The sequence below is a fragment of the Podarcis melisellensis genome (genome assembly GCF_964234715.1).
Source record: "Podarcis melisellensis genome assembly, chromosome: 6".
NCBI lineage: Eukaryota > Metazoa > Chordata > Lepidosauria > Squamata > Lacertidae > Podarcis > Podarcis melisellensis.
Window position 1 is genome coordinate 1,868,622 of NC_138538.1, and position 22,783 is coordinate 1,891,404.

The following is a 22,783-nucleotide window of genomic DNA, read 5'->3' on the forward strand; positions in this document are numbered from 1 at the left end:
CGATGAAATATGAACCAGCATTCACCAGAAAGTTGAATACCAAGAATTGTTGGCTAAACAGAGCCATTTATTTTTTTTTAAATCAAACTAGATGTGTTAATTAGCTTATGAATGAATGTCAGGATATTTTTGTATCAAGAAAAAAGCCTGAATTCTTGGTGTGCTTTTTTCTTGATATATTTAATAACAGGAACTCCAACTTATTTAACGTTAGTATTCGGATATATTTTGTGTCATCTAAGACTATTTCCTGCAAATGTTTCCCTACACCACTACGGGTGCTAATAAGAGAATCTCAGCAATGATCATTAATCTGATACTTAAAAATGGTGAAACGCGCGTAAACATAATTTGAGCCCTAATGATCACTGACTGTGCTTTTTTGCACCTCATTGCTATTCAACTCCCACCTTACACTTCTCTTTTATATACCTGCCAATGAAGATTTCATGCATCTGACTAAGTGGGATTGAGTTCCTGAAACGTGTTAGCCTTTAAGCTGGGATAAGTATCTTTTGACTGTTTCGGCACGCACGAGATGCACTTCCAAATACACACCCAGAGGCAGCTGCTCCCAATCTGCAAGGCATTGCTTTCCATACATGTCTGCAATGGACTCCCGTCCAAGAAGCGGCAAACCTTGTCATGTCCTAGAATGGTACAGTTGGAAGGGACCCCCAAAGCTCATCTAGTCCAATGCAGGAATCACAGCTCAAGCATCCCTGACAGATGGCCATCCAACCTCTGCTTAAAAATCTCCAGGGAAGTCTGCCCCACTGCTGAACAGTTCCTGCCCTCAAAAGCTCTTCCTAATGTTCAGCCGGAATCTCCATTCTTGGCATTTGAATTTATTGGTTTGAAACCTTGAAAACTTTTGCTCCAATTTCTCTTCATATCTTGGAAGATGGATCTCAGGCGACACCTCCGTCTGCTCTTCTCCAGGCTGAACATACCTAACTTCCTCAACAATAGCTGCATTCCGCTCACACCAGACTCATGAGGCTTGCTCTACACACCCACACATCTCTTCATCCTGCCTGGCCGCAAGAAAAAAGCACAATCACATTATTCACCGGAGGGTGTAACCTGGCGAGAGCGGATGTGGTCTTGGGAAAGTCCCAAGGGCTGATCCTGAGGCCACGTGGCTCCAAATCCCCGGGGAATGCTGCTTTGCAATCTCACCAGAAAGCCCTCGAGGCCCCTTCCAGATCCAAAAAAAAGCATGCTTCTTCAGCGATGACTCGTAGTCGAATAAGATTGTCTTATATAAACACGGTTTTAACAAGTCCATAAGTGACTGTGGAGGCCAATTCTGGATCCACACGTCCTTCCACAATGGGGACATTGGTTTCTGGGCGGGAGTTGATCATGGTGTGGATTTGCCAAGTGTGCCTTCCTTCTAGCACGTTTCTCCCTTGCGTCCTGAGTTCGAGTGTCTTCAAAGCCCAGGACACCTTTGGTAAAGGCTGTTCTCCAACTGGAGCACTCGCAGGCCAGTGTTTCCCAATTGCCAGTGTTTATACTACATTTTTAAAGATTTGCCTTGAGACAGTCTTTCAACCTCTTTTGTGGACCACCAGCATTACGCTTTCCATTTTGAAGTTCGGAATAGAGTAGTTGCTTTGGAAGACGATCATCAGGCATCCACACAGCATGACCAGTCCAACAAAGTTGATGTTGAAGAATCATTGCTTCAACATTGGTGATCTTTGCTTCTTCCAGTACACTGGCATTAGTTTGCCTATCTTCCTAAGTGATGCGTAAAAATTTTCGGATGCACAACATGCATTGTAATATAATGATCCAAACCCCCAAATTTATGACACGAGCATAAATTTGACAGCAAATGTGTTTCCGAAGACTTCACCATGGCGATTTTGATCTCCATAGCAACATAACATGACAAGGATTAACACGGATTATCAAGTGAATGCAAACCTGAGTGCGAATTGCTGTAATTACATTCCCAGAAGACAGGAGCCATTGAGTGCTGCTCTGGTTTCAGACTTTAGGTTTGGGGATATGAACTAAAGCAACATGCATGTAAAACGATGTGTGGAAATAGGGGAAAGAAACTTGACTGATGCCAAGATCTTCAGTATCACAAGCCTGTCTCTACTCTCCTTTTCCTCTGGAGAAATCAGGTCTTAGCTGTGTTGAGAGTATTTATTGCCTTGTATAGTGCTGTTTTCCTGCATATCACATCCAGAACTTTCTGAGCAAGAGTCTTATGGGGTAAATTCCCCTTGGGGCTCAAGTACAGAGGCTCACACCATATTCCCAACTGGTCAGGCATCATTCAGTAATGCTTCACCAGAGTCCAGAGAGTCTGCAAGAGCATTTCCATTAGGACACACACTATGTGGCAAAAGATACATCATAGTAGCTGTTTATCCTCTACCCAAATACCTTCTGACGTCGCAGCACTCAACCATCTCTCATTCAACCAGCCCTTAAAAACGCTTAAGAAAGCAGTATTTCTCTTATATAATGCTTTTTTGTATTGTCACTAATTTATAATTTTGTATGTGTGTGCATGCTGGTTGGAGAACTGCACTGCAAAGTTCAGAGAAGTGCAAATTTCAAAGCACAGCTGTGCTCCACTTTGCAAATTGGTTCAAGCAATGCAAACTAGACACAAAGCTGGATTTCTCCGCCACCCTTAGCCATGCGTCTGGTCGGGCTGCTGTGGAATCAGGCAGCGAGGAAAGTGGTGGGTTAACAACGTAAGTGGGTGCGTAAGTATGCCTGGCTTGAAGTCAAACTTCAAGGCCAGCCAGGATGCCTGGATTGCTTTTGACCCCCGAGAAGCAACACTCGGCAACGGCAGCGATGCCTCTGGCACTCGACCAAGCCAGCCGGGGCACCGCAAGCCACTTGTCAATGAGCAGGAGCCTTGGGGATGTAAACGGCTTGGATGCGTGTCCAGGCTGCATGCGAGGGGGCTGGCAGAAAACCCAAATTTCTGACGGCAGATGGAGAGGAGGCGGAAATCAGAGCACAACGGACACACGCCTGCTTTATCCCAGTGTCTCCTGTAGATTAAATAGATCAAACTGATTTCATTTCAGCTGTTTGGTTGCTGTTGCCAACACAGCTCAGGATAAAGAAAGAACAAAACATTGGCAACTGGAAAGAGCTGTTTGCTTTGCATTCGAACTCCTCTGGTCTTAAAAATGTGACACTTGGCTGAGATAGAGATGTGTAGCTCTGAAAGGAGGGGAAAGGGAGGGAAAACTCTTAACAGAGGCATTTCTGTTGGTGTGTAACAGCAGGGATCCATGAATCAGTCTTGGCTTTCCACCTTTTCTCTCCTTCCCAAACTTTGGTTCAGTTCTTGCACATCTTTATCTTTTTGCAATTTTTCATCAGCATATTAGCGCACATTCCTGCTATAAAACAAATACATTTTGCAAGCACTAGCCCCTATCATAATTCAGTTGGCATGCTATTTTAATGTACATATTTCCCCTAATATACTCATTTTTGAGTATGTTCTTTGGCTTGAAAACTGCAAACATGTTTATCTGTTTTCTTTGTAACACAAACAACCCTATTAAAAACTAATTTTAAAAAAGAAAGAAAACCGCACTGCAGCATTCAGAGAAGTGCAGATTTGGAAAGACGGCTGTGTTTGCATATTGTTTTGGGAACGGCGGATTAGGTGATTTTACATTAAAATGAATTTCACACTGAATTTGGAAGCCAGGAGTCATTTTGAATTGAGATGGCGGACTGAAATGTGACTTTGGCATGACTTCACCCGATTTTTGGTGTGATGGGGCCAAATTCACAAACTTCACTAATATATACATGTGCCCGCTAGTAAAGAATAAATGAAAACATCTCAGTAAGCATACGGTAAGATTAAACAGGCCCCAGGTAATTCATAATAATGTATAACAATAAAGATACAAAACATAATTCCAAAAAGAGCACAAAAACCCTTCAGATTAAGTCTTGACCACCATCAAAAGCTCCTATCCCACCCCATCAGTCTCTAGCCAGAACAGCTGTCCTCTGTAGCACTAAGATACATTTACAGCGAGCAGGCGTGAATTTGCACATTATCTGCCTTTGAGAGTACTTTCTTAGGTGGGAGAGACCCCTGGCCTTTGGTCAGGGCGCAGCCTGACTCCCTCCTTTGGCAATCTTTACAAAACTTTAGTTTATGGTTGCCATCAATTTTGATTTTAATTCATTTTTATAATGTTTTATAATGTTGTACTGTTTTAGTGTTGTTAGCTGCCCTGAGCCCGGCTTCAGCTGGGGAGGGCGGGATATAAATAAAACTTCTTCTTCTTCTTCTTCTTCTTCTTCTTCTTCTTCTTCTTCTTCTTATTATTATTATTATTATTTCCTGGCAGGGAGAGCAGCGTGGCTCAGCACTAACAGTGGTGACCCATGTCAAAAAAATCTATAGGAGCAAGAAAGAATGGCTCATCCTTGCTTTTGACACCACTTAAAATAGATGGAGATAGGATGGACAGGACCTGAAGTAACAGCAAACAATAAAAAGATTAGAACCAGGGTGTGTCCTGCTTAAGAAGATATTCTTCTTTTCTTGCTCTGTCCCTACTCCGGGGTACAGTGCCCCTCAATACAGAGGTTCCATTTAGCCAGTAGCGTGTGTTGCTGCCAGCTCCCCCTGACACTGCTCAGCAGCCTTGCCTCCTGCTCCTTCATTCTTCCAAACCTCTTTAAAATACTGTAAAGCCGTACCTCAAAAGTCAAATGGAATCAGTTCTGGAAGTCCGTTCGACTTCCAAAACATTCGGAAACCAAGGTGCAACTTCTGATTCAGTGCAGGAAGCTCCTGCAGCCAATCAGAAGCAGCGCTGTTCAGATTCCAAAGAACATTCACAAATGGGCTCACTTCCAGGTTTGCAGTGTTCTGGAGCCAAAATGTTCAACTCCCAAGGTGTTCGGCTTCCAAGGTACGACTGTATATGCGGTCATCACCTCATCTTCTGCCAATGAATTCTGTAGGCTAATTGTGTATTGCATGTGTGTGTACTTTTATCTGTTGAGCACCTACTGCAAAGTTTGCTTCACAGGGTGACACCACGTTGTAACATAATAGAAGGTAGAGGAGTTTGGTTCTTGTTTTTATTATGTCTTTTGTGTTTGTATCTCGTATTTTTATCCTGTGAATCACCCTGAGATCTTCAGGTGAAGGGTGGTATACAGATTTAGCAAGTAAACAGAGAATATATTCTCTCAAATTAGAAAGCTCAAAGCGGTTTAGCCTTGTGGGAGTCCTGCTAAGAGTGGAAATACTCACAGGGAAAGGCTTGCATCACACACACACACACACACCCCGATGATTGGGGGCAGCCTTTTATGGGTTTTTCAGATCCATGGATGTCCTTTTTTTGAGATGGGGCAACAGGAACTCAAAGCAGCCTGCTGCATTGGGAGCGCAAGGTACACAACCAGCACTTATGAACAAGAGGTGGTGCATTTGCTAACTGGGCCTCCTTCCTAATTTGGATCTTTGGTCTCATGTCTCCCTCTTCTGGATCTGCTCAACATGCAACACTTTCTTCCCAAGGCAGTAAATAAATCCTGCTAGTGAAGAAAGAGCCTATGTTTTCTCAACACCTGGAAGAGTTTATTAGAACCGTTTTTCTTTTATTTTATCTAAAGAAAGGAGAAAAGCAGAGCGTTTCTCTTGGAAGAGGAGACCCTGCTGGCTGAACCAGACGGAGGTGGCTCTATCCTGACCCAGAGTGAGGCCAGATACACCCAGGAAGCCCAAGAGAAGGTTGGGAAGGCCAAGCGCCGGATTTCATGTTGGGGGGGGGCAGAGGAGGAGGGCAGAAAGAGACAAGGGGGGACAGGGAATTGCTGGACTTTACTGGGGGGGGGGGGACAGGACAACCCAAACTGAAATCAATGGAAAACACAAGGAGCCATGTTTTTTTGGTTGTTGTTTTTTTAATTTTAATTTTAATTAAGTACAAATTAGAAAACATACATATTTACAAAAGAAAATACAAAGAAGAAAATACATATAACCAAGGGAAAAAAATTAGATATTTTATTGATTACATGAATATCAAGGCATATGGCAGAACAGAATCCATAGTTTACAGCAGTTTGGTGGGCATGAAGTATATATCCACATTTCCCTCTTTCTCCCTATACATTAAAATTGTTATTGATACAAAATACATTTTAGTCATGCTCAACAATTTAAGCATACACAATAATATACATCATTTCATATCTGTAATGTTTATGATATACAGTGGTACCTCGGGTTAAGTACTTAATTCGTTCTGGAGGTCCGTACTTAACCTGAAACCGTTCTTAACCTGAAGCAACACTTTAGCTAATGGGGCCTCCCGTTGCTGCCGCGCCACTGGAGCACGATTTCTGTTCTCATCCTGAAGCAAAGTTCTTCACCTGAAGCACTATTTCTGGCTTAGCAGAGTGTGTAACCTGAAGCGTATGTAACCTGGTACCACTGTATATACTTTAACACAACTTTGTTAATATATTCAGCAACATTTATCTGAGCACATTCTGTTGCTTTAATTCTCATTTTGCATAACTATTGCATGTCGTATGTCAAATGTGAGCCACAAACACACACATGAGCCCTCTCCCCAGCAATGAGTATTCGGAAGCACTGCTGCTTCGCTGGCTGTGCAGGAAGAGCACAGCCGCCCTGGCTAGCAGCTGACAAGGGAAAAGATTCAGGGGTGCAGATTTATTCTGCTGCCCAGTTCATGGGGTGCACTTCCCGCAAGTCCCTCCGGTCAGCAAAAGGAGTCTCCAGCCAAGTTAAAGAAACAAAACAGGAGACAGTAGACCTGATCTGTATTTGTTGAAACAAGGTTCAAACACAGAAAGAGTAGGAACCCCGAGTATGGGGTTGCGTGAACCTTTTTTTTTTGTTAAATTGTTTTTATTAATTTTCCAATAAAAAAATTCAATTAACATATCAAATCATAATCTGCGAACTTTTAAGACCTCCCCCCATTTCCCATAATACATCTTTCAACAGCATCACTGATACATCACAAATATGTCACAAAGCAGGAGTGTTTGGTATGCAGAACAATGAGCCCATCACCCACCTGTTCATCATCCTTGTTCCTGACCCCTTTTAAGTACTTGCTTCCTAAGAATAAAAGCATTTACACATCCCACTAGCTGCAAGGCTTTCCTGTGCTTCTCCTCTGAAAGTATCAGGATTCAATCTACCATCCCAAAGGACTTCTGTCTGGAGTAAGTGCTGCCCTTGATTGCCTCCTGCCTCCTATTGTGTGGCAAAGTTCACACCTTGTGGAGGGGCAAGGAGTATGTGACCTTATCCTTAAGGGATTATGGGGTCAGGGGGAGCCCTGGATTCCCCTTCCAGAGGAGTCATTAGCCATTGGCACCAAGGAAATCTGTCAAACCATAGAATTTTGGCGATTATCTGAAGTTTCTACAGTTTTCTATATTGGATAGGCAGAGGAAATAGTACAATATTTGCTTATTGCTACAATTTTATACACTGCTTTTCTGAGCCTCTTTGCTGGTGTATTTGTTGCTGTCTGGTGCTTGTCCTGGGCTTGCTTAGAGGCTGTGGTGGGGATGTGGGATTTTGGGGGAGTCATTTAACTGCCCCCCATCCCTGGTTTTAGCATAGGCATCCACAGCTCTCTCCTCTCCCATGAATCTGTCCAGTCCTCTTTTAAAGCTGTGAAACTTGGTGGCCACTGCTGCATGCTATGAAAGGGAGTTCCACAGTTTACCTATGTGGTGCATGAAAGCCTTCCTTTTATCCACCCTGAATCTTCCAACAATCTCATCAGAAGAGATGAAAATTCCCTTTATAGCCATTTTCACAGTAACATGAACCTGCCTTTGCCTGCCTTGACAAGGGCCTTGCTAATCAAAACGAACAAGACTGGAAACGTGTTACATATATGCATGTTGTTGTTGTTGTTGTTATATACAGTGGTGCCTCGCAAGACGAAAAGAATCCGTTCCGCGAGTCTCTTCGTCTTGCGAAGCAAGCCCATTAGCGGCTTAGTGGATCAGCTGATAAGCGGGTTAGCGGATCAGCTGATAAGCGGCTTGGGAAAAAGGGGGGGAGGGGAAAAAACCTGCAAGAACTCGAAAGACATTTTCGTCTTGCGAAGCAAGCCCATAGGAAATTCGTTTTGTGAAGCACCTCCAAAACGGAACACCCTTTCGTCTAGCGGGTTTTCCATCTTGCGAGGCATTCGTCTTGCGGGGCACCACTGTAATTTAATTTTTAAAAATGATATGAAAGAAGAGAATGAATTTCGGGTGGCTGGGTGACACCTTAAGGACTGGTGGCTGCATCCTCCTTGCTTCTGTTGTTTGAACCATGGCAGTAATGGGTTATCCAATGTAACCTCAAGTATGGGTAAATTATTAAATTGGTTGTCATATAGAAAGTAAAGAATGAGAATGGGGATGGTTAATGGAGTGAGGATGCCCAGATTAGGAAGAGTAGCAGAGTCTCTTCTCCCCAGAAGTGATGGGATCATTCTGTGCAAGATTTAGGCTTCCCTTTTATGTGAAACTGCTATGCAGATTTGCCAGAGCAATGCATCCTTGGCAACAGCAGGGGGGGGGGTCCCATGACCCAAATGACTTTCCTAAACTGCTGCAGAGCCCCTTTCAAATCCTTCACATTAGTGACCAATTACAGTGTGTGTGTGGGGGGGGGGGAGTATTTGATCCTCTGCTAAATTTGCCCATTTGCCCTCTGACGAAGAAATGACCAGTCCATAATTGTAATTATAGGTTTAGTGTAGCTGCGAGAGACGGAATAACAACAGGAAAACACCGAGAAAGCTAGAAGACAAAAGTCAGAGATTGGTGTGCATTATAATGAGTGAAATAAGTATTTGACCCCTTTGCAAAAGATGACTTAGTACGTGGTGGGTGGCAAAACCCATATTGGCAATTACAGAGGTCAGACGTTTCTTGTAGGTGGCCACCTGGTTTGCACACATCTCAGGAGATATTTTGTCCCACTCCTCTTTGCAGATCCTCTCCAAGTCAGTAAGATTTCAAGGCTGATGTGTAGCTACTCGACCTTCAGCTCCCTCCACAGATTTTTGATGGGATTAGGGTCTGGAGACTGAAAAGGCCACTCCAGGACCTTAATGGGCTTCTTCCTGAGCCACTCCTTTGTTGCCTTGGCTGTGTGTTTTGGGTCACTGTCATGCTGGAATAGCCATCCTCGACCCATTTTCAATGCCCTGGCTGAGGGAAGGAGGTGCTCACCCAAGATTTGACGATACACAATCCCGTCCATCGTCCCTTCGATGCGGTGAAGGTGTCCTGTCCCCTTAGCAGAAAGAAACAGCCAAAGCATAATATGTCCCCCTCCATGTTTGATGGTGGGGATGGTGTTCTTGGGGTCGTAGGCAGCATTCCTCCTCCTCCAAACACGGCGAGTTGAGTTGGTGTCAAAGAGCTCGATTTTGGTCTCATCTGACCACAACACTTTCACCCAGTTCTCCTCTGGGTCATTCAGATGTGCACTGGCAAACTGCAGATGGGCCTGTACATGTGCTGTCTTGAGCAGGGGGACCTTGCAGGTCCTGCAAGATCTCAGTCCTTCACGGTGTAGTGTGCTAGCAACTGTTTTCATGGTGACTATGGTCCCAGCTGGAGACACGGGTGGCACTGTGGGTTAAACCACAGAGCCTAGGGCTTGCTGATCAGAAGGTCGGCGGTTCAAATCCCCGCGACGGGGTGAGCTCCCGTTGCTCGGTCCCTGCTCCTGCCAACCTAGCAGTTCGAAAGCACGTCAAAGTGCAAGTAGATAAATAGGTACCACTCTGGCGGGAAGGTAAACGGCGTTTCCGTGCGCTGCTCTGGTTCACCAGAAGCAGCTTAGTCATGCTGGCCACTTGGCCCGGAAGCTGTACGTCGGCTCCCTTGGCCAATAAAGCGAGATGAGTGCGGCAACCCCAGAGTCTGTCACGACTGGACCTAATGGTCAGGGGTCCCTTTACCCTTTTATAGTCCCAGCTGCCCTGAGATCATTGACAAGTTCCCCCATGTAGTTCTGGGCTGCTTCATCACCGTTCTCCTGATCATTGCAACTCCGCGAGATGAGATCTTGCATGGAGCCCCAGACCGAGGGAGGTTGGCAGTTATTTTGTGTTTCTTCCATTTGTGATTTATTGCACCAACTGTTGTCACCTTCTCACCCAGCTGCTTGGCAATGGTCTTGTAGCCCAGTCCGGCCTTGGGCAGGTCTACAGTCTTGTCCCTGACATCCTTGGACAGCTCTTTGGTCATGGTCATGGTGGCTACTTTGGAATCTGATGGACTGATTGCTTCTGTCGACAGGTGTCTTTTGTGCAGGTACAGTAATGAGCTGGGATTACAGGTAAGACCTCTCCCTTACAGCAGGTGCTTTTAATCACAGCTCATTACATACAGTGAAGATACCAGGTAGCCTGACATCAGTCTCTGTCTTCTGGGTTTCTTCCTGTTGTTAGCCTGTCTCTCACAGCTACAATAAATCTACCTTTAAAATTATGGACTGGTCATTTCTTCGTCAGAGGGTAAATTTAGCAAGGGATCAAATACTCCTCCCGTCCACTGTACCTGTGACTGGTAAAGGGATTTGTTCCTTGCTGGGATAATATGGACAAACATCCTTCCAGAAGGCAGAACCTTGGGGCAAGTGGGTTGCACAGCCAGGGCAGAACTGCTGGCAGAACCAGAGCCAATTTAAGGTGGGTGTGGGTTGTGATGGACTCCCAGGAGGATGAACCCCAAAGTTCTTTTGGTTCCTCTTCATTTACCTGCCCTTCGTTGCAAGGCCTGAAGGCAGGCTGCAACATTAAAGCACAGCATTAACAGTGGTTCCCAAAGTGGGGGCCTTGGTGGGATTACCTGGTGGGGAGCTAAGAGGAGGGGGAGACCATTAGACTTTGAAAAGCTGGTTTCATTGGATCCGGTTTATCAGCTTTCTTAAACAGAAGAGCTTTCACTTGATTCTGTATAGATGCGTAATTAATTTTTACTGCTTTTATTTAACTTTAGTGAGTTACTATCGTCCTTACTCGGTTATGCAAACCACTACTGTGAACAATGCATTTCAAAGGGTAACTTAGTGGCCCCAGGGGGTGGGGTTTTGGAACTAAGGAGGCGGGGGCCCAAAAGTTTGGGAACCACTGTTTTTGAACAACCTTTTATGACTAGAGAATCTTCCGAACAGCAGGAACAAAACCTGCACACGCATGGGGGCAGCTTCTTAGGGTTATTATTGGATTTACAGTATCTTCCCCCCCCCCCAATATACTACTTACTATTATTTATTTATTACTAGTTATATCCCACTTTCCCCCAAGGAGCTCAAAGTAGCATATATTGTTCTCCCCTCTGCTCACAACAACCCTACGAGGTAGGTTCAGCTGAGCATTGGAGAATGGCCCAAAGGTCACATCCAGTAATCTTCATGGCCATGTGGGAGAATCTGAAAACTGCTCTCTCCCAGGTGCTAGGCCGGTGCTGTGACCACTACACCGCACTGTCTCTACTTCACCGCGACTTCCACAAACAGAGCAATACAAGAGATAAAAGCCCAAAGCAAATGTACACTGCCTCATTACACAGTTTTCTCAACCCATAGTGTTGGGTTTTCCACTGGCGCTGAAGTTCACACTTTTCCCTTGCTTCTGCTTTGAGTTTGACCTGCAAACAGAGATAGAGACCCAGTCAATAAGACCCAGGATTAGGTCTCCTGGTTTATTGTGCTCTCTGCTCTCTCTGGCAACATTCCCAATACACTTCTCTCTGTCCTGTCCATAGGATTTGTATCATGTTCTCATGCAGTGCAACTTGTACCAGCTGCCCCATCCTATCTTCTGTATAGGATGGGGGGCACCTGGCTTGCCAGCAGTACATGTGGAAAGGATCTAGGGGTCTCGGTGGACCACAAGCTGGACATGAGCCAACAGTGTGATGCAGCAGCAAAAAGAGCTTAAGGCTATTCTACGCTGCATCAACAGAAGTCTTGTGTCCAGATCAAGGGAAGTTCTACAGTCCCACTCACGACATGAAATTTATTACAGTCAGAGACCAGCTTGTGAAACACAAATGGAACTACAATCCCAATAGCAAAACGAACATTTAAAACAATATACAACAATGCATTTTAAGTTTAAAAGTGCGATAGGCGTATAAACACAAAAACTTTAAAATAGACTGCCTTAGAGAAATGACCCAACGTCACCTGTGGATCCGAGTTTGGGAATTTTCTTAAACTAGATTGAATTGGGGGGTGGTCAGCGCCTACAGATCTGTGCACAGAATCTGGCGACAATCCGGGCCGTCTTGCGGTCTTTGCCTAACAGGAGAAGATCAAATTTTTGCTTTACTGGGAGGTCAGCAAGCCTCACCAGCAGGGGGTCAAGGGTTTCTCTACCTGCCTCATCGTAAAAGGGACATCTAAAAAATATGTGTTCAGGGCTTCCTATATCCCCCAACGGACAGGCACAAATTCTCTGGTCATATGGGACTTTTTTAAAGGATCCTTCCAAGACTGGCGAGGGCAGAGCCCAGCTTCTGGCAAGTGTAAAAGCCCTTCTTGCATTTTTGGATACAAGAAAAAAAAAGATATGCTGCTGGAGCAGTGATGTATCTCCCGATTTCTACAATTTTGTAGTCGGGGCACCTTAAGCAGTCCTGTTGTCAGCTCGGTGTCTATAATTATTTGCCTAACCGTAGCTTTTGCTAGGCCCAAGCCCAGACTTAGAAGGGCTTGGGGGCAAAACCCAGTTTCTGAAGGGTGTTCAAGACTGCTGTCTGCCAGCCTGTAGTCCCACTCTGTTCTGCCTTGGTCAGACTAACCCTGGAAGGCTGCCCTGTGGGCTCTTGTGGGATCAAGCTCTTCACCTGTGGGCAGAAGGGGAGCAAGGAGCAAGCCAGTATATTCTCTTCTAGGGAGGGAGTTCCAAAATTGTCTGGGACACCCAGGTTACTACTGAGAAGGCCCTCTCCCATGTCCCCAGCAACCATCCTTGTGAGGGTGGCAGGACCAAGAGAAGGATCTCCCCTGAAGATCTCAGAGCCCAAACAGGTTTGTATGTGGGAGTATGTTATTCCAGAGGGGGGGAAAATGGGATCGCTGACCTTTTCCCGCACCAGGATATGCTGTCTGCGATTTTGTGCTGGCAAATGCTTTAACACTGGGAAATCTGCTCCGTTGGTGTCCTGGCCCTTGCTGCTGGGTGAAGAACTCCAGTTTCTGCCAAACTTTCTAATGCACAGATACACAGGAAAGACAAGGGTTAAAGGCGCTGCTGGGGCACTGTGTGGCCAAACAGGAGCTGAGAGATTGATTGGGCAAGCTACATGCCCCCTGCCCCATACTTTTGAAATATGTGTCCAGGGCAGCTGTTTACCAGCTCCATCTGGTACGCAGGCTGAGACCCTACCTGCCCCAGACTGTCTTGCCAGAGTGGTGCATGGTCTGGTTATCTCTCGCTTGGACTCTTAAGTGGGGCTACCTTTGAAGGTGACCCAGAAACTACAACTAATTCAGAATGCGGCAGCTAGACTGGTGACTGGGAGCGGCCGCCAAGACCACACAACACCAGTCTTGAAAGACCTACATTAGCTCCCAGTACGTTTCCGAGCACAATTCAAAGTGTTGGTGCTGACCTTTAAAGCCCTAAATGGCCTCGGTCCAGTATATCTGAAGGAGCATCTCCACCCCCATCGATCTGCCCGGACACTGAGGTCCAGTGCCGAGGGCCTTCTGGTGGTTCCCTCACTGTGAGAAGCCAAGTTACAGGGAATCAGGAATAGGGCCTTCTCGGTAGTGGCCCCCGCCCTATGGAACATCCTTCCACCAGATGTCAAAGAGAACAACAACTACGAGACTTTTACAAGACATCTGATGACAGCCCTGTTTAGGGAAGCTTTTAATGTTAAATAGACTCTTGTATTTTAATATTCTGTTGGAAGCCTCCCAGAGTGGCTGGGGAAACTCAGCCAGATGGGCGGGGTATAAATAATAAATTATTATTATTACTATTATGTGGCAGATGCAAGTTTGAAGAGGTCAGATGTGTGTTTGTGGGGAGTGAGGTTGCTCCTTCTGACCCCATTCCTGACCTCCACACATGCAGCAGAAAGTGCGCTAGGCACCTGCTAGTGTAGGGGATACATAGAAAGCCAGCCCCCCCAAGAGCCCCTTCACATCTCATGTGGGTAGGACCAGATCTCAGGGGTAGGACCAGAGAGCGCTCTGTACTTCACCTGCCTCAAAGATTTTTGGTGAACCTGTTTTAAAGCTGAAAACTGGGTTACCATCTCCTGATGGCCATAGACAAAGTCTCCCATCATGCAGGTACAATTCAAAAGCCAGAGCAGCCAGCCAGGCCCAGGTTCTGCATACAAGGTTGTCATAGAAACCTAGAGTTAGAAGGGTCCTACCTTCACCCCCACGGCATCTCCGATGAATGGCTCAGCGATAGCTAGGAGGCTGCTGTACAGGGATCTGTGGAGAGAAGGAAAGCATCCTGGGCTCCCATCAGATGTCAAGGAAATAAACAACTATCTGACTTTCAGAAGACATCTGAAGGCAGCTCTGTTGAGGGAAAAACAAAAAAAATCCTTCCAGTAGCACCTTAAAGACCAACTAAGTTATTTCTTGGTATGAGCTTTCGTGTGCATGCACACTTAAGGTGCTACTGGAAGGAATTTTTTTTTACTATGGCAGACCAACACGGCTACCTATCTGTAACTGTTGAGGGAAGTTCTTAATGTTTGATGTTGTATTGTGTTTTAATTTGTTGGAAGCTGTCCATAGTGGCTGGAGAAACCCAGTCAGATTGGTGGCATATAAACAATAAAGCATTATTACTATTACTATTATTATTTAGGCGCCAGACAAAAACATTCCTCTTTACTCAGGCCTTATAGCTATTGGCCTGTGAAAATGTGAGGGAGGACTATTATGTTATTTTATTATTAGGCTGTCATTATGCTTTTATTATGTTTTTATCATTGATGTTCTGATGTAGCATGTTTTAATGTTGTACACTGTTCCTGAGATTTTTTGATAAAGGGTAGTATATTGAACAGGGAGCCTGCCCTGATAATGGTGAGCTTAGATGCTTAGAAAGTTGGTGTAAGATTTAATTTGTCCCAGCCTATTGTTTACCCTTTGGAACATGTAAAATACTTGCTGTAATAATTTTCAGTGACAATATCACTCCGAGCTTTTTCCCCCTGCGACCAGGCAGCTTATGTATATTTGTTATGAAAATATTTCTTATGCTGGGTCTTTATTTGTGGTAGGAGGTCTTGCAAGAAGGACCCAAGGCTAATAGCATTCTTGCAAGGCAAAACAATGTACCGTGATCCCAAGGTGAGAAGTGTAGATCTTGCAACTGAAGATACTGACCATCTTCCCCAAAGCATCCTGATCTGAGGTGGTGAAGAGACAGGTGTCCTCTACCTTTGCGTTGATGGAGGCATCCTTGTTCCTGATAGGAAGCAGAACACAGCACAGGATTTGCAACATGACCAAGATATCAGGGCTTAAAAGCAGGGACTCCACTCTTGCTTATGAGAGGATTTGCTTAATACATTAAATGAAACACAAACTTAATACTGTGATCAGTTTCCCTTGACCTGGTTTTGATTTCAATTACAGTGGTATCTTGGGTTATGAACTTATTTCGTTCTGGAGGTCCGTTCTTAACCTGAGGTGCACTTTCGCTAATGGGGCCTCCTGCTGTTCTCAACCCAAGGTACTATTTCTGGGTTAGCGGAGTCTGTAACCTGAAGCGTATGTAACCTGAAGCATATGTAACCCGAGGTACCGCTGTATCCAGTCTCAGGCTTCACTTCTATGTTAAGCTGAACAAACTATAGCAAAATAAGGACAAATATTAACATTTCAGTCTCATTCATTGAGAGACAAGACTCACAGGTCTGTGGTGTTGCAATTTTTCAGCATACCTGTCTGAACACAAATTTAGCGAACTTTCTTTTTTTCTTTTTTCTAGGAGAATGCAGAGAATATCTTGCACAGGATTGGTGTTTGCCAGAAACCAATCTGACTACAGTATTGCCTAGTAATTTAAATTAAGTTTTTGTTAACACTCTGTATGCCTGATGTTGGTACTTCATACTGGCATCTTGAAGATGGGAGTATTTCAACCCGGACCTTGGGGAACACCAACAGGGAAATCCTACTCCACCATTAGTTAACACTCCTACACCCAAATAGCTCCAATGCTACATATCAGCCCAACTTGTGACAAAGAGGAACCCCTTCATTTTAGAGAGTCGTGCTGTCATCCAATTGTGCTTGCTAAATATATATAGTGAGAGCTTCTTACTCATTACTCTAAATATCGCTTACAGACGTAGACTATGCACAGGCAAGTATATTTGGAACACATTTATGCAAAACATAATAGGTTGAAAATAAACATGCATGCATTTGGATAATACCTATGCATTAAATAGGAATATATGGAATTGTCATTGTTAACTCTTTCTTTTACGTTGTTCAATTAAACTGTTCTTTTTTAATAAAATAAAATAAAATAAAATAAAATAAAATAAAATGCACAAGACTGGAAGACCCAGGAAAGATGGAAAGCATTACAGAATGGTAGAATGGGAAGGGGTCCTGAGGCTCATCTAGTCCAACCCCTGCAAGGCAGGAATCACAGGTCAGAAAGAATCATTGAATTGTGGAATTGGAAGGGCTCCCAAAGGGTCATCTAGTCCAACCCACTGTGTGGGGATCTGGCTGACCATGCTGGACTTAAGAGGGGCCCCTTTGCCTGACCCACACAGCCCACGATACAAAAAATGGAAATTTGAAAGAGCTTTAAAAAATAAAAAGGAAACTGTAATTTTCCTTAGTGTCTCCATGCTGTCACTCAAGCTGTTTACAGAATTACGATCACACCAACAGTCTTTAAGGCCTCATAATGGCCACTTACCCAGTCCTGTCATGGGTGGCAGTTGCAGCCCATCGCAATGGGGCCGGATCCCTGGGGGCAACGCTGTAGAGGCGGCCGGCAGTTGGGTGAGAATTCTCCATGGCGACAGAGCAGAATGTTGGATGTCCCCAGCAGCATTGGTTTGAATTCTGGCCACTCCGGCCAGGCCAGGCGGACGGGGCTTGGGAACAGACCTGAGTGGAGCGGTCTTCCCTCTGGTCCACCCCATGGTCGTAAAAGGCCAGCTGCCCCGATCCTTTTGACTACAAGGCAGCTGAAGAGCAGAAAGGAGTCGGAGCGAGAGAGCGCAGGTGACGCATTTTGTCCATGATTTTTGCCTTCAGGTAACACAACGGGGTGCAGTGGGGGGGGGGATCATCCCCTGGAATTAGGCAGGGCATGTGTGGATGGGGGAGAGAGAGACTCATCTGGAGAGCGGTTCCTGGAAAAGGGCTTTAGAAAAGACTCTTGCAGTCACAGTTTTCTTGCCCTAGAAACCACGTGGCTGCCTTTTTGGGACTGGCAGTCATCCCTCCGATTGCCATTTTGTGCTCCTTCAGGTGTGTTTGTGGGGTGTGTGGGTGTGTGTTGTGAGTGTTCAGATATATCCGAACATGTGTCTCACTGTTACAGTGGCGCACGCCCTTCCTCTCGTCTCCACAATTGTGGGCAGGTGGTCCTTCACCTTACCTGCACTTGTCCCCGTCTGCCCTTAAAAACCAAAGCCTTTGAAGCCATGCACATTAGCAAAGCCCGCCAGTGTGCCTTAAGCAATGATAAGTTCATTTCCTTCTGGCAATGTGTCAGGGAGGGGGGCATTATTTTCAATTTCACAAAGGACCTAGTGCACAGAGATTTGTTTAAGGGGAAGCATTTTACATGAAACGGCTCTCAATTCGTTTCATGTCTGGCAATATGTCCACAGGGGGATGCTATGCTGAACTGCTCGTGTGACCTAAGGCACAATAAATCGGTTAGAAAAACTTTTGCCTGGACTTAAAATCGGAGGACTGCACTTGGAATAAACTTGCAGGACAAGCGTGATTTTGATGCAAAACTGACAAAAAGCTTCACTTTATAGATACACACATAATAAAATATTTAAGTAATTTTTTAAAAAATTGCTTTACAGTCAAGACAGACACACACAGACTCTGCCTCATCCTTCTGTCCTGTCCGATTATGCCTCCAAGAAAGGTTGCTAATCAGCAGAACGAAATAGAACCAAAAAGTGCTTTCTTTTAAAAATCAAATTGAAATACAATTAAAACTAGCATATTCATTGCAGCATGTCATTAAGCGGGGGGAGGGGGAATATTTAATGAAGCAGTCGAGTGGCCTTGAGAGGGCTGAGCTGAATGGCTGGATGGACTAGTGGACATGGAAACTAACATCTTGCAGTGCAGCTGAGAAGTTGCTACCCAGCACCCTTCAACAGAGCTCAGAACACACAGTGAGTTCTAGGCCTTTAACACACGTCCGTGGCCCATTGCCAGTTCCTCCGTTTCTGTCCGGGAATTTTTGCTTTCAGTAGACAACACCAATGCTTTTTGGACACAGTCACACATTCTTCCTTGATACAACTGTTGGGATATTCCATTCCACCTTAGAGAACAGGCATGTGTGTCACATATCTGTTTACACTTCCTAAAAGATGTAAAAGCAAAGATTATGGGATAATGCACACAGTGACTTGTGATTGCAGTCTGTAGTCCGCTGGCAATAGGAGAACAATATGGGCATGACTTTAAGTTAACATCTTACATTAAAAACCTGACAGTACCAAACTATCAGAGGCTTTTCACCAAAGCCAGACTAAACGTCTTTCCTTCTGCAGTGTTGAATGGCAGGTTGAGAGGAGTTCCCTACCAGGACAGACTTTGCTCGTGTGCTCAAGACATCGATTCCATAAAACATATTTTGCTGCACTGTGCTAAATATGAGCAAGCCAGGGCTGAACTGATAATACCCTCGCTGGTACCTTTCCTGGGAAAATCAGAGGCTCGCTAGGTCAGGTTCCTATTGGAAGACCGGACAAACGCTAGAACATTAGCAGTGGCAAAGTTTTTATCAGTGGTTGAAAGCACCAATGATCCCTATATTCTGAACAAAATGCTTGTTTAACCGGGAGGAAGGCTGTATGAATTGTTCATTGCTTTGTAACGATTTGTTGGGTCTTTGGACCGTAATAAAGATTGCTGTTGTTGTTTACACTCCAGCACAGCTTGTGCATAGCTTTTGCTTTAAGCTGTCTTGCTTTGCACAAAGGAGATCAGACATGTTTGCTCTTGTCCTGATGTGCGCTGAATAAACTGCTTGTAAATATGCTGCACACAGCCTCTCCTGCTACTTCTGGTGTGCAGCATTTACTCCGCTGAGTAGCGTGCCCTAGCTTCTGAAACTCGGGTCACAAATTCTGCACCAAGGACTGGAGTTCGCCCGGCACACCGGTTGGTGGGCTGGAGTCAGCTGGGGGGGCCTGCGAATTCTCCATTTTCTTTGGGTCTAACATTCATACTATGCATTGGTGACACAACTAAGGTAATTTCTAATAACCTCCAAGATTAATACTGAAGCCACAATTAACACCATACAAAAAAAAAAAATAGAAGAAAATATAGCAACGAAAGGATTAATATCATCGCTGTATAAATCAACTATAGAGGTCTACTTCCCGCCCCAGAATAATTTTAGAGAATGGTGGGAATCAAATAGAGATTTAGAAATTGAGGAAGAGGCATGGCATGGACCGTGGATCAAAGCCCAGTATAAATCCATTGTGTCAATGACAAGAGAAAGAGGCCTCAAAATCATACATGGCTGGTCTTTAACACCTAGACGTCTAGCTTATATAAAACCCAAGAGCTCGCCTATGTGTTGGAGAGTGTCCCACTACTGTGACATATGCTAGTGGCCAAAATTGTGGAAACCTTTTGAGAAAAGCGTATTTCTGAGGTTTGATGGCTCATAACACCACTTCTTTTTGGAGTAATACCATAAAATTATGTATCAGTGGAAAGATGATTTAATGATGGAGTAAATATAGAGGAATTTTGGAACCAAAGATACCTTTGTGGACATCTCCAGAGAAAGTAATAGCAGTTAAAAGGAAAAACATGAAGGTAGAGTGGCCCACCTACCGGATATTACTAGAACCAGACAAAGATAAGCCAACTTTTAAAAAATACGATGTCTGATTGGATACAATATTTCCAACTAAATCAAAAATTGTGTACTGACAACTTCTATATGGCACACCAGTGTGGATTTCAGGTGACCTCAAGAGGTTGGATAAATTTCACGCATCCCTTCTGAGGTCATTATTAGGACTTGCAAACTCTGTAAAATATGAAACAATATGTTGTGAGCTGGGAATATTGCCCTTGTCAGTAAGAGCATGGCTGAGGACCTTGAAATACTAGATCTTCCTTCATTATAGAGCCCTATCCCCTAATTCTCTACTTTACGATCTTTTAAGTGATAGTGCAATCTACAATCTATCATTGATTTGTAGGAGAAAACTGGATTCGATAGGGCTCATTCTAACTGACTTTGAAATCTCTGATCCCAAAGATACATGGGAAATTATCAGGAAGACTCTCACAGAAAAAAGTGTTCTCGCCATGCTTGAGGTTGCAAAGCACAGCATCTGCTCTCCTATCCACTTAAATCTCCCTTTGTGTAGAGATTTCCAAAATCTGACAAATCTGAAGAAACATGAATCGTGTAGGCTGTTTATGTTGGACAGATTTAACATGTTTCCCTTGGTGGTAGTGAGAGGAAGATACTTAGTTATCCCAGAATCAGAGCGTCTCTGCAAATGCAGAAAGCAGGAACCCGATAGGGTCTTACTATCACATGCGGTGGACCTGCAAAATTATAAGCGAATTTTGGAATAACATTTGATGAATTTAAGAAATTATTTAAATTTACCGTCAACAAAAGGCCGGAGATTTTCCTTTTAGGAATATTGCCAATAGAAATTAAGCAAAACACAAGACCACTGTTTATGTACGCAATCACTGCTGCATGAATACTTGAAGCCAGAAGTTGGAAATGTGAAACAACACCAACAATAACAGTCTGGCAAACACTCATGATACGAGAATTTCCAATTAGCAAAGCTGACCAAAAAAGTCAGGGGAGCCCCAAATCAAGCAGTATATGGAGATTGGAAATTATTTAAGGAATATATAAGACTATATTGCAAAAATGATATCATCCTAGCAGAACTGAATGATACTTGTATACAATAAATGGAATAAACATCTTAGAGGAATATATGGAAAAAGTATAATGAGAACGATTGGAAGATTTTCATAGAAGACTTTATTGGATAAGACATAATGCTGTATAAATATTTGGTTTTTTTAATGGACATTTTCTTGTTACTGGTAAACTCTTTTTTGTGCTTAATTCTGTTGTACGTACCTTTATTGTATGATTGTATTTTAAATTAATAAAGATGTTATTTTTAAAAAAGGAAAGATGATTTAATGAAGAATGTAATGCAACAAAGTTGGCTCAATTACCTGTATTCTATCAAAAGTTGTATCAAATAACCAGAAAAATAAAGCATATCTTGCTTAAGTTGATATGCAGTACTTTTCTTCATCTGAAGGTAGCCAATGAGCATGGGTGTCTAGAGCAGGGGTCAGCAAGGTTTACCTTGCCTGGGTTGGTTCACTCCAGCAGAGATCTCTCTGTGGGCCTGACTGTGCGCGTGCATGAGTGCGCTTGTCCACGATTTCCAATGGCTGCATCAACACATTTTTCAGCGCCTGCGCATCATGCGATTTTCGCCGCCGTGGAAGAGAGTCCCCACGCCACGCCGGTCTAGTGCAGAACACGGGGACTTGCCGAGAGGGCAGCTCAGTTTGGGGGCGGCTCGTGAACCGGTTAAACAACCCCCGTGGGCGCTAGTGGCCCATGGGCCTTTCGCTCTCTAGACCAGGTGTAGTCTTCTATTGTCTATTGTCTTCTTGAGCTGTGGATTCAGCCGAGAACTTTATGAACTGCCTTAACTTTTATTGTGTTCTCGTTTTGTAAGTACGCTTAGCTAGCGATGCTTTACAATGTTGTTATTTTTCCTGTCTAAACCATATAAGAGATGTGCCTACTTTTAAGTATGCTTAATCTTGTTTTTTAAATAAATTTTAAAAAGAGGATTTTCCTATTTGTTCTGTGTGCCTTTCTGGGGAAAGCCTGAATCCACAAAGTCTGACCACTTAGCCTCCTACTGAATCTGTTGAATTCCTGGCTGCATTTTGTGGAAGCAATTGCAGGGTGGGGGTAGCTGGTAACCAGGAAGAGTAACCTTCTCCCTTGAGTTAATATTCTGGGCTATCCCCGGACAAAGGAGTGGTGGCAGCAACTACCCCTTTTGTTGTGTTTTGTCCTGAAAAAAGTCTGTCATCTTGTTTGGGCAATGATTTAAACAGGTCACAGTAGGATTCAGCTATTGATGTTAAGTACTGGAGCTGAGAGGAGGACATTTGTCAGTGAGTTATGTGATTGCTATCAAGTTGGTTGATCTTTTCAGTGTTCTTTCATTTAGGGAGCTTGTAAAACATAGTAAAATTAAAGAAATGGCAGAAAGAGCTGATTGGTCACCCAGAAAGTGATTTAAAATAGTACTATTAAGTGAACAAGGCTACAGTTATGAAGAAATTAGAAGAAAAATTGGTGGAAACTTAACCAAAGGTGGCATTTCTGAAGAGGTATAAGGAGACTCAGCCACTACAAAATCAGACTGGTAAAGGCAGGAAAAGGTGCGCGACAGCAAGTGAATTGAGAGACTGTGCCTGCGTGAC

General features: G+C 44.1%; 1 protein-coding gene across 1 annotated transcript; it reads right to left on the bottom strand.

Annotated features, from left to right (window-relative positions):
* Nucleotides 1–12,261: 12,261 nt before the first annotated feature.
* On the bottom strand, nt 12,262–17,262 carry LOC309371665 (uncharacterized protein). The gene is made up of 4 exons (XM_081914523.1): nt 16,971–17,262; nt 14,440–14,503; nt 13,132–13,258; nt 12,262–12,346 (listed from the first exon to the last, which is right to left on the bottom strand). Exons 1-4 carry the CDS (start codon nt 17,069–17,071, stop codon nt 12,285–12,287), a joined length of 354 nt encoding a protein of 117 aa, XP_081770649.1. The 5' UTR covers nt 17,072–17,262; the 3' UTR covers nt 12,262–12,284.
* Between the last annotated feature and the right edge of the window lie 5,521 nt (nt 17,263–22,783).